Source organism: Chlorocebus sabaeus, chromosome 20, assembly GCF_047675955.1.
Source record: "Chlorocebus sabaeus isolate Y175 chromosome 20, mChlSab1.0.hap1, whole genome shotgun sequence".
NCBI classification, from domain to species: domain Eukaryota; kingdom Metazoa; phylum Chordata; class Mammalia; order Primates; family Cercopithecidae; genus Chlorocebus; species Chlorocebus sabaeus.
Window position 1 is genome coordinate 69,968,449 of NC_132923.1, and position 18,824 is coordinate 69,987,272.

The 18,824-nt window shown below is 37.4% G+C and overlaps 1 protein-coding gene across 12 annotated transcripts in view; it reads right to left on the reverse strand.

The window, feature by feature from the left end:
- MIER1 (MIER1 transcriptional regulator) overlaps positions 1-18,824 on the reverse strand; it is a 63,530-nt gene that overhangs the window by 44,306 nt on the left and 400 nt on the right. For 3 of the 12 annotated variants that reach the window (XM_007978385.3, XM_073007217.1, XM_007978379.3), the window contains 3 exons: positions 17,968-18,068; positions 14,943-15,016; positions 3,911-3,935 (listed from right to left, as the gene is read on the reverse strand). In XM_007978385.3, the coding sequence (XP_007976576.1) occupies positions 3,911-3,935; positions 14,943-15,002 (85 nt within the window). In that variant the 5' untranslated portion in view covers positions 15,003-15,016; positions 17,968-18,068. Of the gene's footprint in view, positions 1-3,740; positions 3,778-3,910; positions 3,936-12,894; positions 13,186-13,495; positions 13,708-14,942; positions 15,020-17,967; positions 18,069-18,675; positions 18,815-18,824 lie in introns of those variants that run through there. The other 9 variants (XM_007978387.3, XM_073007218.1, XM_007978382.3 and 6 more) reach the window with 7 other exon arrangements.

An 18,824-nucleotide genomic window follows, 5' to 3' on the forward strand; every position in this document is an offset into this window, starting at 1 on the left:
GATGAATTTGAATTCTGGGTATACTAATCCCAACACCTATGCTTTTATTGCACTCCAAGCCTCCCGTAAATTAATTTAGTATACTGCCTCAAAGAATATTCAACGAGAGTCTATGTACTAAGACAAGTGAATGCCAGCCAGGTCACATGGCGAAGCACTTAATATCATTGTGCCCTTTCAGAAGCATAAGAAAATACTGATACTAGACCAGGTGCAGCGGCTCATGTCTGTAATCCCAGCACTTTAGGAGGCCAAGGCAGGAGGATTGCTTGAGCTCAGGGGTTCAAGAAAAGCCTGGGCAACACAGTGAGACCTCATCTCAAAAAAGAAAGGAAGAAAGGAAGAAAGGAAAAAAGAAAGGAAGAAAGGAAGAAAGGGAAGGAAAGGGAGAAGGAAGGGAGGGAGGCAGGGAAGGAGGGAGGGAGGAACTGATACTAAATAGAAAACTAAAAACATAATTATATGCCAAGTCAGATACCTTCTACCAGTGTATAGTAAAAATGAATTAACACTTATCAAAGTTTTAGAATAATTTACAAAATAAAAACTTTTAGAAAAGCGTATTATCTTAATTTTCTTTCAGAAATTAAGAAAAGCTTAGCACAGTTTCAGCAGAGCATCTTAGTACTGCTTGAGGGAATGGACACAAGGGTTTCATAGGCGCACAATTTGAGAAACATTAATATAGGTGTAGTTTTCTGTCCCAATCCTTTTCTCTTCTGAGTTTTCAAAAGAAAACTCTTCTCAAACTTTTCAGTTCACTCAGGAATCTTCTGGAACACTGAGTGGTCCAGTAAATATGTATCCCTACAAATGATGCTATACTTTTCTCCCTTGTGGGCGGAAAGACCCTAAAAAGTCTTCACACTATCTCTTTGTATACTATTATCCCAATCAGAATATAATTGTAATTGGACACAGGTATTATCAAAAATAATTATGCTTAATTCCTTGTTATACTCTATTGACTTTTTAAAAAATTCAAGTTCATGAGTATACAGCATCAAATCATGTGTTATAACTCACCTGATGTCCATTTTTTGTTATCATTTGCAAAGCCAATTATGTATGAAGACTTGCCATTTCACTCCCTTATTACATCAAATAACAAAGTGTAGGTGAACTACTTCCTGTCTCACTCCAATTCCTTTCCCTACATGCACACTACGCTTTTTTCCATAAACTTTCCATTTTCAGTTTTTCTCTTTCCTTAATCTGATCTGTTTCATCTGACTTCTTTTTGCCTTGTTCCTTAGAACCAACTAACCATCTTATTCTTGTCAATAGCTAGGTCCACCATTAGGCTGTCTCCTAGGAAAAAAAAAATCCCAATGATAAATCATTAGGGGTAATGGGTCTGGTGCTTTGTATACATTAAGTATTTTGCATCAGAGTTAGGCAAATGTCACTGCTTTGTCATGAAATCCCATGCTACTGAAGAAAAGGTACCTTATATCTTTTCAAAGGTAAATTCAGTTTGTATCATGTCTACTCATTTAACCACTTTTTAAATTATCTTCACCTCCATTAATTCCCTACCTCTAACGGCTACTAGTCTGACAGGTAAAAAGCCTTACATTGTGCCTCTACTTTGGCTTACACTGGAGACTACAAACAAAGCAATTAATGTGGTCATGTGACTATTATTACTAGCACTGATTGCAAAGTACAGATGCTACAAAGGATACAGCCTTTTCACCAGGGGACCGAAAAATTTTTTACATGACTATTGCTAATTTTCCCTACCAACTTTTATAACTGGTTGTAATTAGTATTATTTATAAGAACAATAAACACTGCCCTGGGCAGAAGCCTCATATGACAAATACTGTCTAACCCAAAAGATCTATCTCGGTCTGAAAACAAGCTAAAGAAAACCGGATTTTCTGAAAACTGAACTAAACTGAAAACTGAAAACATTCAATCTGTTAAGTATTCAACAAGTAGCAAAGCGATCAAAGACTTTTTTTTTTTTGAGAGAAGGAGTCTTGCTCTATAGCTCAGGCTGGAGTGGCGTGATCTCAGTTCACTGCAACCTTCACCTCCTGGGTTAAAGGATTCTCCCACCTCAGCTTCCCAAGTAGCTGGCCTACGAGCATGTGCCACCGTGCCTGGCTAATTTTTGTATTTTTAGAAGAGACAGGATTTCACCATGTTGGCCAGGCTGGTCTCAAACTCCTGACCTCAAGTGATCCACCTGCCTTGGCCTCCCAAAGTGTTGGGATTACAGGCATAAGCCAATTGCGCCTGGCCAACATTTGTATTCTTCAAATTCCATTATTCTTCCAGTTCAGCCTAGGCTGATTCAAATGTAATGGAAACTGAGAAAGCCACTTACTAATACCACTTTCTTAGTAATGATTTTATGTATGTATGTACTATCGGATGAATGCCTCAAAAATTCATCAGAAATATCTCAGTTTTATTTGCAATATCACAATACTATAAAAAACAAGTAGGACCTATTTTTTCTATGAAAACAATTTCTGTGTTTGAAAAAAAAAATCAGAAATAATTCCAAGTCCTAAAAATGAATATAGTGACCTAACACTTATGTAAGATCAGATTACTCCCAATCTTAACCATCCAGGATATACATATAAAACAAAGTTCAAAAAAAATTGTTGAGTTTCAGAAATGCACAAAGCCTAATGCACTTTACTCTCAAGCATATTAAAAAGAGTAAGATGCTTTCAGCTGAAATCAAAAGGACAAAATCAGCATCAACTGAGTACACTAGTCATTTAAAAAGGACATGGATGTGATCTACTCCAACCCTCAGAGTCCCATGATTCATGCTCATAGAAAGGACCTTGCACCATGAAAACAGGCGTATCTTATGTTAAGCATTGTTAAAAGCTCTCTTCCTAAAACTTAAAACACAGAAAGATGATTGCTTCAATAATCTGGAAAATTTAGTAACACAGAATACATCATATCTAAGTACTCAATACATGTGAGATGTTTTCAAATAAAACATTACTATGCCTCACTTTCTCACTCTTCTGTATTGGACTACTCTTCAACCCACATATCCCATGCAGAAGGCAGTCCCATTTCTCTTGATAGTCACGGGACATTGAGGCTAAAAGACTAGTACTTGACTCTTTCCTCACTGCTTCAACTCCAATGAATTACTACCATGTAGAAATACTGTACCCAGTGGTGCCAGACCATGGGAACCCTAAATCCAGATTTCACATATAAAAATTCTTATTTTTAAAGATCACTACAGTGGCCAAACAAACAAACAAAAAAAACACATTTGTGGCACAGATCTGATTCAAAGATCACAGGTTTGCAATCTCTAAGGAAAAAATGAATATGTGCTATACTTGAGAAAGAATACAAAAATCCCAGATGTGTGGTCAGAACATAAAACTTGATCCTACTCAAATCTAAGAATGATTTCCTTATTTAGAATATTCCTTATTTACATTAAATATTCACTTGTTGAATCTTTTGCTTACTTTATTTTCCCCTCCCTCTGAAATACATTAACAATTTTTTCTCAAATAAAAATACTTTGAAATTCCTACATAAGCAAATATTTCTAATGATTTCTATTTATCTATTCTATTAAATATATCTAAGCTAACGATTCCTTTTTAAAAAGTACACTTTATATATATACTACAAGTCAATAATGTACAACTGTGAGAAATACATATGGCAACTCACCAAAAAAAAGAAAACCCCCCAAAATAGTCATTTTTAGGATGAAATCACAGCAGCCTCACCTGTACTTTCATGGGTAGTCAAACATTTCATCCATTTCTTTTTCCCCAGAGAAAAGAAGCATTCAGAAGAAAAGCAAGTCAGATAATAGTCTAACTCCTCTAGTGTTTATGTAACTAATAGGACAAATGTTACTCAAACAGAGATTATAAAAAATATAGAAAATACTTACCTGGACTTGAAGATTCAACAGATGGCTGAGAAGAGGAGAAAAGAGGAAAAATTAGTATTTCTGCACAATGTATCTTCACAAACGTTACCAAAATTATTCAAGGACTACTATGATGCCAAAAACTATGGTAAGTTTTAATGTCTGCATTTTAGTTCTAATGTCTGCATTTTCTAAGACAAACTAAAACCTCCCATATAATCCTTCCCCTTCATTACATTTAAGCATAAAGAAAAATTCCAAACACTCCTGAATCTAGAAATAAAGACAATAATATAGAGTTCAGATTTTAAAGGCACATGTGGACCTCATAACATATGTGGTTTAAGTAGTATGATTTTAGATCTTGGAATTTTCTGAAATAAGATTTTCTCCTATCAACACAGAACTATGCACAAAGTTTGCTATCAAGCTGGTCTCTGACTTAAAAAAAGTGAGTGTGAGATGGGAGACAGAAATAATTTAGGACATTATCTCAAATAAAAATTAAGTTGTAACAAAGCAAAATGAAAAATTAAAATTCTAAGCACCAAACACTGTATTAGGTTAACTTTACTGATAAACAATATATTTTTAAGTTATAACAGAATTAGCAAGCATTCAAGCAAAAGCCTAGAGAGTTTAGGTTATCTGATGCAAGACTACAGATTTCCAATCATAATGCTCCTTCTACTCCACCATTCTACCTATCATAAATTTAACCACAACTTGAAAATTTGAAAATAAAACTGGTAGCAACTTATTTCAGTAATGTTACTGCTTGACAATGCACAGTTGTGTTTTAGTTCAGTTAATTCACAATTATAAACAAATCATCTACAAACGTAAGACTCCTACAAAACAAATATTAAAAACTCAAAAGATGCTTCAAATAACATGAACTAAAGCTTCACCAATTCATTCAGAAGTATCTATTTCATGCCCATAAGAAAATACAGATGGTGGGAGGCCAAAAGCACTAGCAGAGGAAAGACAGGGATCTTGCAGTATTTTCTTTCTGCTAAGTAATGGGGAAGAGAGGCAAGAAGAAAACAGAAGAATGAAATTCTCTATTTTTCAAAAACGATGTGTCTAAGACAAATGCCTATAGGGTATTAAAATTGTTTTTAAAACTGTACATATTATGTAATTGTAGTAAGCATGGGATTCTATATTCCATATGGTGACTCACATTCTTTTGCAGCACACTATTTCAAAGGTCCTACTTTTTCTGTTAAATTCTTATAAGAGAATAATTCCTTCCTATAGCATTGTCTAGCAAAAATCTGACAATAACCAGTATTGCGTATTTCCAATGATACACCACTATCATTATTTTAAAGTTACTCTGCCAGAACACAGTAAATACAGTGCTACTTTTAAATCTCTTTGCTCTAATGGGAAGCTGTAGAACAGGGTGACATGGCAAGAGTAATGTAACCATAAAAAGGGTTTCCAGCTTGCTTAACATCTTTTGGGCAGAGCTACACATTTCTGGTTCAAAACGGAGTTAACGACCACACAAATTATTACATAGTGAATCAATATTTTAAAATATTAATCCACTTGCGTTTCAAGTAGTTATACTTCCCAGCTGTAGGCAAAACCTTCTCTGTAAGGCTACAAGCAATGTTAATGACCATCTTCATCTAATCCTACGCTCACTACCCACACAAAATAAGACTTACAAACATTGGAATAATTATTCCATTTAACAGTTTTCCGATTTAAGAAAAAAGGCTTTTTAATTACAAGTTACTTTATTGAAGAATAAGTTACATTTTTATTGATGCTAGATATTAACAATAGAGATTTTGAATTGTAAATGGTATTCATATACTTCAGTTTGTAAAAGGCCTCATGAGTCGTGAATGCCAAAAAATACCTTACTGATTGTTGCTCTGGGGGTAAATAAAGTTCTGAAAAAGGAAATACTTTCCTATGATTAAGATACCACATGCTTGAGGACAAGTAGCATTTGTAAGCATAGCTGATACAGAGTACAACACCCAGTGTTCAAAGGTAACATTAGTGATTATGTCAGACATACTAGAATGTTTCAATGACTATGATTTAAAGGCACATCTAGATTAGCACAAGGAGAGAACTAGAGTGGTCTGCCTACAGATACATTTAGTATCCATATATATTTTAGTATTTTACTTCCAAAATAAAATTCTGTTCTATATGTTTGGGGGTAGGATTGAGCTTAGATTCTTTAAAGTTAAATATATCCTATTAAATCAAAGATGAGTTTCTAAAAAATTGGTATTTGAAAACATTTCATACTGTAAACATTACTTTGTATAGCTAATTATCAAAAGTGATAATCTTTCAAAATAACAAGTGAGTTTAGCATCTTAATATAGGAGATTTGGGTGCGGAATAAGGGTACTTTTTATTTAGATATGAAATAAAATAGCACATCCAGCTTACATTTATATAGTGCTACACATTTCCTTTTCTTTCTTTTGTTTTTTTTTGAGATAGAGACTTGCTGTGTTGCCCAGGCAGAAGTGCAGTGGCATGATCTTGGCTCACCGCAGCCTCCGCCTCCCAGATTCAAGCGATTCTCCTGCCTTAGCCTACCAAGTAGCTGGGATTACAAGCGTGTGCCACCATGGCTGGCTAATTTTTGTATTTTTAACAGAGACAGGGTTTCACCATGCTGGCCAGGCTGGTCTCAAACTAACCTCAAGTGATCTCCCTGCCTCGGCCTCCCAAAGCACTGGGATTACAGGCGTGAGCCACCATGCCCAACCCAGTGCTACACATTTTCAAAAGCATCTAGTTAGCTGATCATAATCATAAATATCGGAATAATACCTGCCCCACCTACCTCATTTTATAAATTAGTAAACCCAAGGAGATACACTGACTAGATCAAGGTTCCATGGTAGGTGGTGAAGGCAGGCCTGATGTCTAGACCCTGACTCCTCCTTCTATACCTTCTATAGTGTCGTTTTGTACCTTCTAGAGACATAACTGCTCAAATTTTTCACTCTTCACTTCTCTCCTCCTTCACTCTCACTTTTTTCTTTTTTCTTTTTTTGAGATGGAGTCTCACTCTGTCGCCCAGGCTGGAGTGCAGTGGCGCGATCTTGGCTCACTGCAATCTCGGCCTTGTGGGTGCAAGCGATTGCCCTGCCTCAGCCTCCTGAGTAGCTGGGACTACAGGTGCACACCACCACACCCAGTTAATTTTTTGTATTTTAGTAGAGATGGGGTTTCACCATGTTGGGTAGGATGGTCTCGATCTCCTGACCTCGTGATCCGCCCACCTCGGCCTCCCAAAGTGCTGAGATCACAGGTGTGAGCCACCGCGCCCGGGCTCTCTTTTCTTTTTGAAATGATTTTCATCAGTTCAAAGTTATGTTTAAAATGTGACTGCAAGTAGTCATCTGTCATGTCAGACTGTTATCAGTCTTTAGAAACTGTTACTATAACAATACCTTCCAGGAAAATCCCCAACATCTACCATTAATTACTACCATAAACTAGAAGGGAGAAAGGAGAGAGAAAAACAAAACTAAGGAAGGTGCGGCGGCTCACACCTGTAATCCTAGCACTTTGGGAGGCTGAGGCAAGCAAATCACCCTAGGTCAGGGGTTCGAGACCAGCCTGGTCAACATGGCAAAATGCTGTCTCCACTAAAATACAGGTGCCTGTAATCCCAGCTACTTGGGAGGCTGAAGCACAATTGCTTGAACCCAGGAGGCAGAGATTGCAGTGAGCCCAGATCGTGCCACGGCACTCCAGCCTGGGCAACACAGACTCCGTCTCAAAAAAACAAAAACAAAACAAAACTAAAGCTAAGTAAGTGCTTATTTATAACAATACCTATTTTTAGAAAAAATACTTTTAGGAAGGATGATTTAAAATTGGGTTTTAAAAAATATTTAAAATGCACTCATAATGTTATCAGTAGAAATAAGTTATGTCAACCACACTGGATATCATTTTGCCAACATGAACTTATCCTACTGATAGATTTAAAAAAAGACACCAAGACATAGATATATAACATTCACTACCACAGAGTTGTTTGTAGCAAAAAGTTAGAAAACATTTAAAGTCCATCACTTAGCTGATTAGAAATGATACACAGTTCTTCCATACATAGTTCTCCAAACAATAGAACACCATGACTCCATTAAAAATAACGAGATACCTGTTTGTGTTGACAGAGGAATAAATGCCAAAAAACATTAGCAGTATAAAGAAAACTGTAGAACAGCGTGTAAACTGGGCTGGAATATGGAATAATATGGAATAAATTTTTTTTTCCTCAAAAGGACATACAAGAACCTGTTAACAATAGTTACGTCTAGGGAATGGGGTCAGGGAGAAGAGGCTTTTTTCATTTAATACCGTTCTGTACTGTTGAAATTTTCTAACCACTTTCATGCACTATGCATTCTTTCTTAAAATGAAAGTCACTCTTGTGGAATTATGAGACATTTTCATTTTCTTCCTCTAAATTTTGATTTTTAAGAAAACCAGTACTTGCTACTATTTTTTAAGCCATAATTTTGAAAAATTCAGTGTTTTGAGGGTACGTATTTATCTTATCTGAGATGGAAAACAACACTAGAGAGACAAAGACTGTATACAGAGTATCAATGGGCTAAAACAAATTAAAAACAAACTCCAGTAACTTTTATAGCAAGTTGACCCTTACGCACATATTTGTATGATTTAGTTGATAAAATTGCTAATAGCTGTAACAAATATTCAATGCCTCAGGTTTGCTGAAATAATTCTTTTACATTTTTCTAGAACATGGTGGGAAATGGTCCCATACAACAGAAAACTATAATTTGAGAGTAAAGAAATAACTAACTACAACATTACCATTATTTTCACCAAAAAATACCCTAACAACAACATAATAGAAACCCCAACAACAACATAATAGAAACATGAAGGAATTACTAGAATTTTTTTTATTCCCGGCAATCAAAAGCTCATTTTGAAAGAGTATTACTGTCTGAACAAATTTTTCTCCTCAAACCAATTCCACCACCATTTCTTTAAGTATTGCTATCACCTTCTTAGTTGTGTAGACTCTAAGTCAGAGATTCTCAGAGCAATGGAGATGGGGATTAGAAGCCTAGAAAGAGTTATCCTGGTCCTACTTTAGGGTGAAAGATGGTTACCATGTCAAGGGCCCAATTGAGAAGAGGGCTCAATCCTCTCCTCCAATAAAATTAAGTTACTTAACTTTGTTGTTACTCTCAGGAATTCAGGGGTATAAAAAGCTTAAGAAGGTACTTAACCTAAAATTAGCAATTTACTACAGTAGTAATAATTCAGAAGGTAAAATAATATCATAGAAAATAAGGACCGGGAACAGTGGCACACGCTTATAATCCCAGCACAAGACAGGCGTATCACTTAAGGCCAGAAGTTCGAGACCAGTCTGATCAACATAGCGAGACCCTGTCTCCACAAAAAATAAAAAGTTAGCCGGGCGTGATGGCACATGCCTATAGTCCCAGCTACTTGAGAGGATGTGAGGGAAGGATCGATCACCTGACCCAGGAGTTTGAGGTTGTAGTGAGCTATGATTCCTGCCACTGCACTCCAGCCTAGACAACAAAGACCGACCCTGTCTCAAAAAAAAAGGAAAGAAAGAAAAAGGAAATAAGCACTAGGAATACAGAAGGCTGGGTTCCAGTCTAAATTGTGCCATAGACGAATTGCACGACCTAGGACAAACAACGTAAACTCTCTGCTCAGTTTCATTTTCTCTATGATCAAAAGATTTAGATTTTCTTCAAGACCTAACTGTACTTTTATTATAAATTGCTCTAGAAACCTAACACTACTAAGGAGTTTGTAGCTAAATGCATGGGATATGTTTAAATTTATTTTTTAAAATCTAGGACTGTTAAGAAAAAAATCTAAATTTGCAGAAACACTTTTTTGGAGTGCTACTTTATGAATTTCATACCTACATAGCAACAGTTATTGTTCTAAGCCACAGAATAAGACAAACAGAACGAGCCCCAAGCAATGACAGGTACTTGAACAATTTAATCACTGCAATGAATTTTGAATAAACGTCAAGTCAGGCAGGCATTTCTAGATAGCTGATTACTTTTCATAAAGACATGCTTAAGCTTCCATGGCAGTGTTTTATTTCTGAATTATTTAGAAAACTTGTTAGTCTCACTTACCAGAATTATCTTAAAATAATTCACTTATTTCTCCCACCAAACCTTTCCCACCTATTCAAGTACCCTGACTCTTACTGCCACTGAATTAAGCTTTTTAGGACTCTCACGCACTGGTGATCTCGACTACTTTTAAAATATTAATAGCTCTGAAGTATAAACATGAAAAAAAAAATTTCATTACTAGTGTGGAGAATTATTTGAAGCTTAAATTCACTGCAGTGAAACACATTTTGCTTAGAGGAGAAATTAACGTTTTCATGAGTAACATTGAACATAATCCTTCCTTAAAAAACAAAATCCAAACACACTCAAAAAATGCTAAGCAAGGAGTTCATTTTAAAGAGAAATAATAGATAAGTGTGAAAGTGAATAAACAGATTATATACCATCTGTGAAAGTACTAAAATACTTAAATAGCAAAAAGCAAATCCATTATTTTTTTCTCTCTCTATATCACAGAAATGTGGCCTACGTGAAAAGATAGGTCTTGAATTGTGCCATGGTTTTTCCTTGAGAAGGAAGTCCCTTACATGATTACAAACGCTAAAATAAAAGACAAATTGTTCGCTCCCAAAGGTCCCTAGTACATTCCTTATAAAACCCAAAGGATCAACTATTTCTTCCTCTTATTTTTTCTCTCATTTTCCTCTTATTTTTGCAGTTAGTAAAACTGCAACTATCCTGTAATTTCCTTCAAGTGTGAGTAGAAGAGCGTCCTTTTAGAAGGTTGGTAAATAATTTTAAGGGATAATAAGCAACGAGAAATACTGCCAAAAAGTATTAAGCAAGGGAGCATATGCCATTCATTATAAGTACATTAAATATGGCTTTAATGTTATAACTAAAGAACCAATATATACTTCCTATTATGGACTAAGATAATCAGATCAAATATAAAAAATCAGTATATCCTATTCACATATAAAGCACTTTGTATTCAAGAATTAAACGCTTTGCTGGAAAAACATGGTCAGGGTCATGTTCTTGTAGGAAGCAACAATTTTTTTTTTTTTTTTTTTAAAGCTCAGAACCATAATACCTACATTTTTCTCTGGAGACATACTTCAATAACCTGTTTTCCTCCTCAGATTTAACAAATAGATATATACTGTTGCTTTGCACTTACTGTTACTTCACAAGCTATCCTTAAATCCTCAGATTTATTTGATCAAAAGCACAATAATTCAGCATCTGGATTATTTCATCACATGCCTTTATATTGGCTTCATAAAGAATGAATCTACTGAGAGCTCAAAGTAGAAGCCAACCAAGCATTTCTCCTTCGTCTAATTTTTTTTAAAACCACTGATCTCAAAACTCATCGTAATTATTCAAGTATTGAGGGCAGGAAAATTATAAATCAATTGTACTTTTCAGTTCTTCACCCGTCTTAGATTTTTTTGTAAGACACAGATCACGAAAGTTCTCTAACTCTTCCCCAATTCACTATATATGAAACTATCTACAAGTAACTGAAGAATATAGAAGATAAATTGTTTAAAGATATCAGGTCATTAAATAAACACTAAAAAAGAAATTCCAGTTATTTCCTTCTTGAAGTTGAACTATCCATGCGTTCCTACAAAACATTCCATTCTCAAACTGATAAAATATTTAAGAAAACTAAAACATACATCAGAAAATATTAGGAAATGACTGACTAGTGAATCAAAATATCTTTTTCCTTTAATTTACAATAATGCAATCTTTAATTTTTAAAACAAAAAAGTTAACATAATTTCTTTTACATACTAGATTTTTAGTTCCCTTAGCAGTAAAATTTGTTTTTTAAAAACACACAAATTTTAAATTTGTTTTTTTAACTTAAATTTCTCTCTATAAGCTATTTTCCTTCAGTAATACCTCGCCTTAGTATGACTACACACCTTAAAGCTCAAACCATCCTGAGCAACATCATGAGAGAAGAAACCACGTTATCTATGTAGCACACTGCTGCTTATGAGATATTCACTGAAAGGGGTCCACTGAAGACACTAACTGACAAAATGTATAAATTCAGCTACACACAACTCCTTAAACATGAAGGAAAGTAACGCTTAAGAATAAGAACCTCACTAGGACTAAAATCCAGGTACCGATTGTCAGTCTACTGGAACAAACACAGTCACATTTTGGGGAAACAAAGTACTACGTTCTCCAATTCGTGTGCCTGGAAATACAATTCTTTAACCACCAAGAGCAAAAGAAATGAAAATAAATCTCAGATCTAAATTTAGTTGTAAATTAGAGATAATGAACGTTTTAAAAAGAATATTGGCAGCAAACAGCCCTGACTGCTACAGTAAAATCTCACCCTCCTTCCTAAATCTGTTTTGGGGTGCCTGTGAAACCATGAAAATGGCAATTCAAACAAGAGAAATGCCTTATCAATCAAAATTTACAGTGCCTTATTTCAAAAGAGACATAAAATCCAGATATATCATCTCAAACTCCCAGAGATAAAGAATACCGAAATTGTTCCACGGGTAAGGAAAAAAGGAAACAAAACAAATCCTCACAAAACTTCAGATATTTTAAAGGTTTAAACTTCCAGTTACTTAAGTTCCAGCAGCATATACTTAGTTCCGATTAATGATAAATCAACAGCAGTTGTATGCCCGCCAAATGCGGCCCAAATATGTAAAATCAAAGAAAGGGGTTTTGGGAACTTGTTTACTATAAAACAAGCAAAAAGAAACAAGAAAAAGCTTCTCCAATGAAAGAAAAATTAGAAGAGAAAGAATAGGTAGCCTTGATTTGGAAAGGGGGGGAAGCCTGGAAAGTGAAGGTGGTGGGGGAGGTGGAAAAGCAACTCAGAGGTTGTACCTTAGGAAGAGGGCGATGGAACTGTCTGGATAAATGGGCAGACTCCCCCCAACCTGGAGAGCTGGACTGCGGCTGGCCAGGTTAATTTCTCCACGCTTATTTTACCACAATCATGAAAATTACAGAGTTAATCAAAGGCCGTCAGCCTTACGTTTTCCCCACCAACACAGACTGGATGTCAGTCGTAAACGGATGGGGGTGACGCGGAAGGGCGCAACAGCATCTCGGTTAAGAAGGGAAAAAACTTCGCAAGAGGAAGCAGCAGCTTCTCTCCTGGCCCCTAGCACCGGCCGGCGAAGTTGCGCCACAGACCCCCCTTCCCGGCGGGCGCCCCCTCCCCCTCGCCCCGCACTACTACGCTGCACTACCCTTCACACTGCCCCCGAAGTCCAAGTACGCCTCCGCTTCCTCCTAACCCCGGACCCATCCCAACTAAGTTCCAGGCGAAGCTCCCGCCCAGAGCATGGCCTGTTCCAGACAACAGGTGGGCAGTGGCGCCAGCAGGGCCGGGCCTCTCCTGGCCAGGCCCACTCCACTCCTCCGCGGCCCAGGGCCGGGGGCGCCCGGCTCCGGGACAGGGAGGGGGAGCTCGCTCCCTTACCTCCGCCATATTTGCCGTACTGCCGGGTCACATCTCCGCGGCGGCCGCAGCTGGGTCACCGCCAGAACCCGGATGTGAGACTCAGCAACGGGACTCCGGCCGCTGCCGTCTCTGCCGCTCCCGCCGCCACTGCCTCGGCGGGAACGCGCAGGAGCCGCCCGAGCGCGCCCACCACACCCCACTCCGCCCCCTCGCGGCGCCCCGGCTGGGCTGGACTGGAGGGAAAAGGCCAGCGAGCGCGCGCCGGAGCAAGGGCGCGCGCGCGGCCCCGCGGCCGGCCCTCCCCGGGAAGGGCGGAGGGGGCGGAGTCAAGGTGGGTGTGGGAAGAGGTGGGCATCCGCGCGGGGCGCTTCTCTGGCTCCAGCTGATCCGCGACTCCAGGCGGAGGGGGTTGTCTACGGATCAGAGAGGTCAAGGAACAGTGCCAAAGGAGCCACATCCAGCATTGACACAGCAGAGGAAAAATACGTAATATTTTATATGTAGGTCGTTTTTGAAATGCATTTGCTGAAAAACGGATGTTGCTGTGATGCAACAGCGGCAAGAATTGTGCTTTGAAAGCGGTTATGCCTTGACAAATATTTCTCAATCAGTAGATTCCCGACAGGAAATGTAAAATTCTATATCCCCAAATCTCTAAAGAGGTCAGAGCAAAAATTAATGGAAGGGGTTGTGATAGGCAGTCTGCCATCCTCATGTCATTTGCGTTTTCTCACATATTTCTGTCATGCCAGTAGCAACAGAGTTATGTACTGGTTGAATTTTGCACAACTAGACAAAATTTAAAATACTGAAAATTGACTATTTTATGGATATCATCTATTTAGTACCATAGAGGGAGAACCTACTTATTTGCAACGCCTGAAATGCTGGTAACTTGAAAGTTTATTTTAATATGTTGGCCTACAGCTGCCAATTGGCCATGATGACAATGCTGATGATGGCCAGAGCCAATGATTTCAAAGTAACTAACATGTTTCACTTCCATTATACTAAGGCAGATACTGAATAACACAAAGGTGACATTAAAACAGTCACTAACATATTTTACTAAACCAGTTTTAAAGTCTTTATTTTGAAAGACTGAGTTTTTTTTTCCTAATCTTCAAGGGTTCCTCTTAATGCAGTTTCAAAAGTGGCTACCAAAATCAACCATTTAAATATGAGAATTATTCATTCCCTCCAAATAATGTGAACCAATGCTACAATATATTGCATAAATGTGTACATATACAATTTTTCTTAAAGTTTATACTTAACTTATAATGCAATATAGGGGAGGCTATTAAATTATTTATATTCCCTTAAAATTCTAGACTCTATCAAGCATTTTCCTATTTCCAAAGATTCAACGTTAATTTGAAACTGCTATGTCCAATAATAATCTGTGCATGAATAAACTGCATTTACAGATATATGAAGTAGCTGCTAAGTGAAAGGACATTACCTGGTAATTTGACAGGAAAAGAGTCCACAGACAGTCTGTAAACCAATTAAACATAAACATCTGATGCACATTTTCTACTGAAAGAAAAGCAAGGGAAAGAAGAGAAAGGAAAACTTTAAGGTTCCCAAATCTACAAACAATTTTTACCATTAACTGTACTGTACAGTATTTTCATTTTATTTTTTAGAAAACTTATGTAAAAGTGTTTTTCAGGATTCCTTGGGGGAATAAGTATTTTAGCAGAGGTATATAGTTTCTAAGAGTTACCCTGTTGAATTATGTCAGTGCTTTGGACTTGAAATAAAAATGACTTTTTAAAAGTGTCAGCTCATATCCGAATAGTTTTCAATCAATACACTTAATGAAAAGAGCTGAAGGCAAAGAATAATGGATGTACATGGACCTGAGGTGGGTACAGACACAATTAGGGGCCTAGAGGTACAAACTCAGGCTTTATACCATGGAGATGAAGGAGGGTTTTCCATTAAAATATGAAAGCTAATTTATGAAATTTGCCTACCAAAGGAAAATTAAAAGTGTTAAAATACAAGGTACAGGAATAACTTGCTTGCCTAAGTACACTGAATCTTTGATTCTTCAGTTAAATTACCAACAGAAATCCCAACTGTGATAAAGAGCAGGGGATCACAGTCTAGTACTACTGAATGAATCCTAAAATTGTCAGGAAAATGAAGTCTGAAACATTTCTGAATGGGTATCTATCTTACTGTTAAATAATTTTTTTTTTTTTTTTTTTTTTGAGACGGAGTCTGGCTCTGCTGCCCAGGCTGGAGTGCAGTGGCGCGATCTCGGCTCATTGCAAGCTCCGCCTCCCGGGTTCACGTCATTCTCCGGCCTCAGCCTCCTGAGTAGCTGGGACTACAGGCACCCGCCACCACGCGCGGCTAATTTTGGTTTTTTGTATTTTTAGTAGAGACGGGGTTTCACCTTGTTAGCCAGGATGGTCTCGGTCTCCTGACCTTGTGATCCACCCGCCTCAACCTCCCAAAGTGCTGGGATGACAGGCGTGAGCCAATGCGCCCGGCCTAAATAATTTTTTAAGTTTATTAATATTGTGTGTCAATATTACTAGATTTAAATGGTATTATTATTATTGAGGGAAGAAAATCTCTACATTTTTCTCCTTCCCCTTTTTATAAATGTGGATTCAGTGGGTCTTTTTAGGTTCAGATATTATTAAAAAGAAACAGCTCTAATACTGCAATTCATAGGTAACACATTACCACTGAATTCAGTATACTTCCACTATTATTTTATTTTAGTGATACACTTAACTGTAAAATTTTCAGGAGCCACCTTAGGGAATGAAAAGTCTTTCTCAAAATGCTTACTTACCCTCTTCAGTATTAAATATATAAAAATTAACTATTCACTAGTCACAGAATTTTAGTGTTGGATGGGACCTTAGAGATCTTTTAGTCAAGTCTCTACTCTGTCAAAATAGTAATCTCTCATCATGCTTCTACTACCAGGCTTTCTGCCTATGTTTAAACACCTCCAGTGACTCACTACATCTCATAAAAAGGCTCCTCTTTTCAAAAAAAGTTCAAATGTTTAAAACATTCTTTTATTATGCCAGAATCTACCTCCTTGTTGTTTCCATCCATTACCCTTAGTTCTTCAGCACTTTGGATTAATTCAACAGATACCTTCTTTGTATCCAAATGCAAACAGTTAATATTTATACTTGGGTTAACAAAAAAATTATTTTTAAAGCCTATTCATACTAGAAGAGTTGAAAATAGGACATGACAGAGCTAAAGGCATGAGAAAATGCACCATTAATTGTGTCTGCTTAATTACACCTTGTTATTTATTAATGTGATATCCAAAACAGTAGTTCTGTTGAAATTGTGTATAAAATCTTTAAACTAAAAAAGTGTGGTGAATTCCAATTTTATGTGAGGTTTGTGATTAATGTCCCAAAACAAAAAACCACTATAGAAAGCCTGAATAAATGCCTCTTCAGCTCCTATTGCCCACCTAAAAGCTGCCTTATTTTCGGGCAAACTAACATTAATTTTTATGACATTAAGCTACTCAAAACTGCTATTATATTGATAAATCATTTGTAAGCAATTTACTGAATCTTCCATTCAAAATTATTAAACAATTCTATAGAGGCTATAAGGCGCACGCACACACAAACCCCTCAGTTATTATTATGCTTTTAACAAAAGCATTTAGTATCACAATCTTACTTCAACCAGTACCTTAAACGAACCAATGAACAAACTTCTTCAGCAATTTACATATACCTAAGAAATATAACCTTTTATTCAGTACCAACACCTGATTCAAATACAAGTAACATATATATATATCATATATAAACCTGTTATGCAATCCAAAAAGGTACCTCTCAGAATGCACCAAGAAAATACTGTATTTATAACAGTTTAGACTCTGGGGTTAGCTGATTGAAATAGATTAATACAACACATCCAAAACTAAAAAATTCTGTATCTAACAATTTTCAGGGTCCATGAGTCTCTTTTGAGATTAGTTTATAAACTATTTCCTGAAATTTTTATTTAAAAGCAACAGCCTACACTATGTCTTTATGATGTGGTGGTAAAATTGTATGGATAATTACTAATTTGGTTGAAAATACCTAAATCTAAAAAACTTAGCCTATTACATTTAGAAGCCCCACATCTATAGTGACAATCAGCATCATCTTTTCATTAGTCTCATTTTTTATTATTAATGCCACTCTAAAACACTTATGTAGGCTTTGGTTCTTCAAATAACAGTTTTGGATTTTCTTTTCATAAGTTTTACACAGTTGTATCCAGTGGCCCCATTTTATCAGCATATTACAAACTGTATGTTTATGGTTCTTACATTGATGACATGTTATTTTTATCTCACCCAAATTCTGGAAATTTTTGGCCCATCAGTTCTCAAACACTGGAACATATAAGAAGAGTAATATAATCTCACATTACTTGAGGGAGTTTGGCTTTTCCCTCCCCTAATCTCCAAGCGTACCCCTGCCTACCAGCATCACATCCGTCTTGTCTGCATTGAACCTCAACCAGTTGGTTCTTAACCACGTCCGAAACTCAGCCAGGCACTGGGAGAATCGAGCGACCACACCATCTGGATCAAAGGAAAGAGAGCCTCAGTAGTAAGGAGACAGAAACGAGATACAAGCTCACCATCTACCCTGTTTCACATGTTTAAAAAGATGGTCGGGAATTAGGACAAGGATCCCATCACAATTTTAGAAAAACATTTAATGAGCCTTAAGTCATGCAATTTGCAACCAATGGTAAAGGAATAAAAGCGACCCAGTAAATACGTCGCCTCATTCCACCCGTGAGTGAAGAAGATTCAGTCAACTCCCGGTCATCTCGGTGAAGCGGCCTCAATAGCCAAGTCAATCTGTAATTACGTAAGTTCTTCTGCCGAAATACAGAATTCTAGCGTTGGAGGAAGCTTTAAATAGGGAAAACCGAAGCCCAGAGAGGGATAGTGACTCGCTCAAGGTCACACAGCATGCAGGGACCACACAGATAGGCTCCAGGCCAGGGACCTAGCCACTACAAGCTGAAAGAACAAGACTAAAGAGCGGCAAGCATCTGTCCCAAGGGATCCTCCCACACGCTAGGAGGACCTCATTTCCTCACAGTAATACCCTATTCGAGTCTCTCCTCCCTCCCTGACTCCATCCAAAAAGGGCAGGTTGGCCCAGGGCGCTGCTCACCATAAAGGCTGCAGTGCAAGCGGGAGCCTCCTGGGACTGGGACACAAGTGAGGGAAATACAGGAGAAAGAGGCGGAGCCACAGCGGGGTGGTCAGCTTAGCCCCACCCCGACTGGGATCAGGGACCGAAGCGAATGGGGCGAGGCGAAC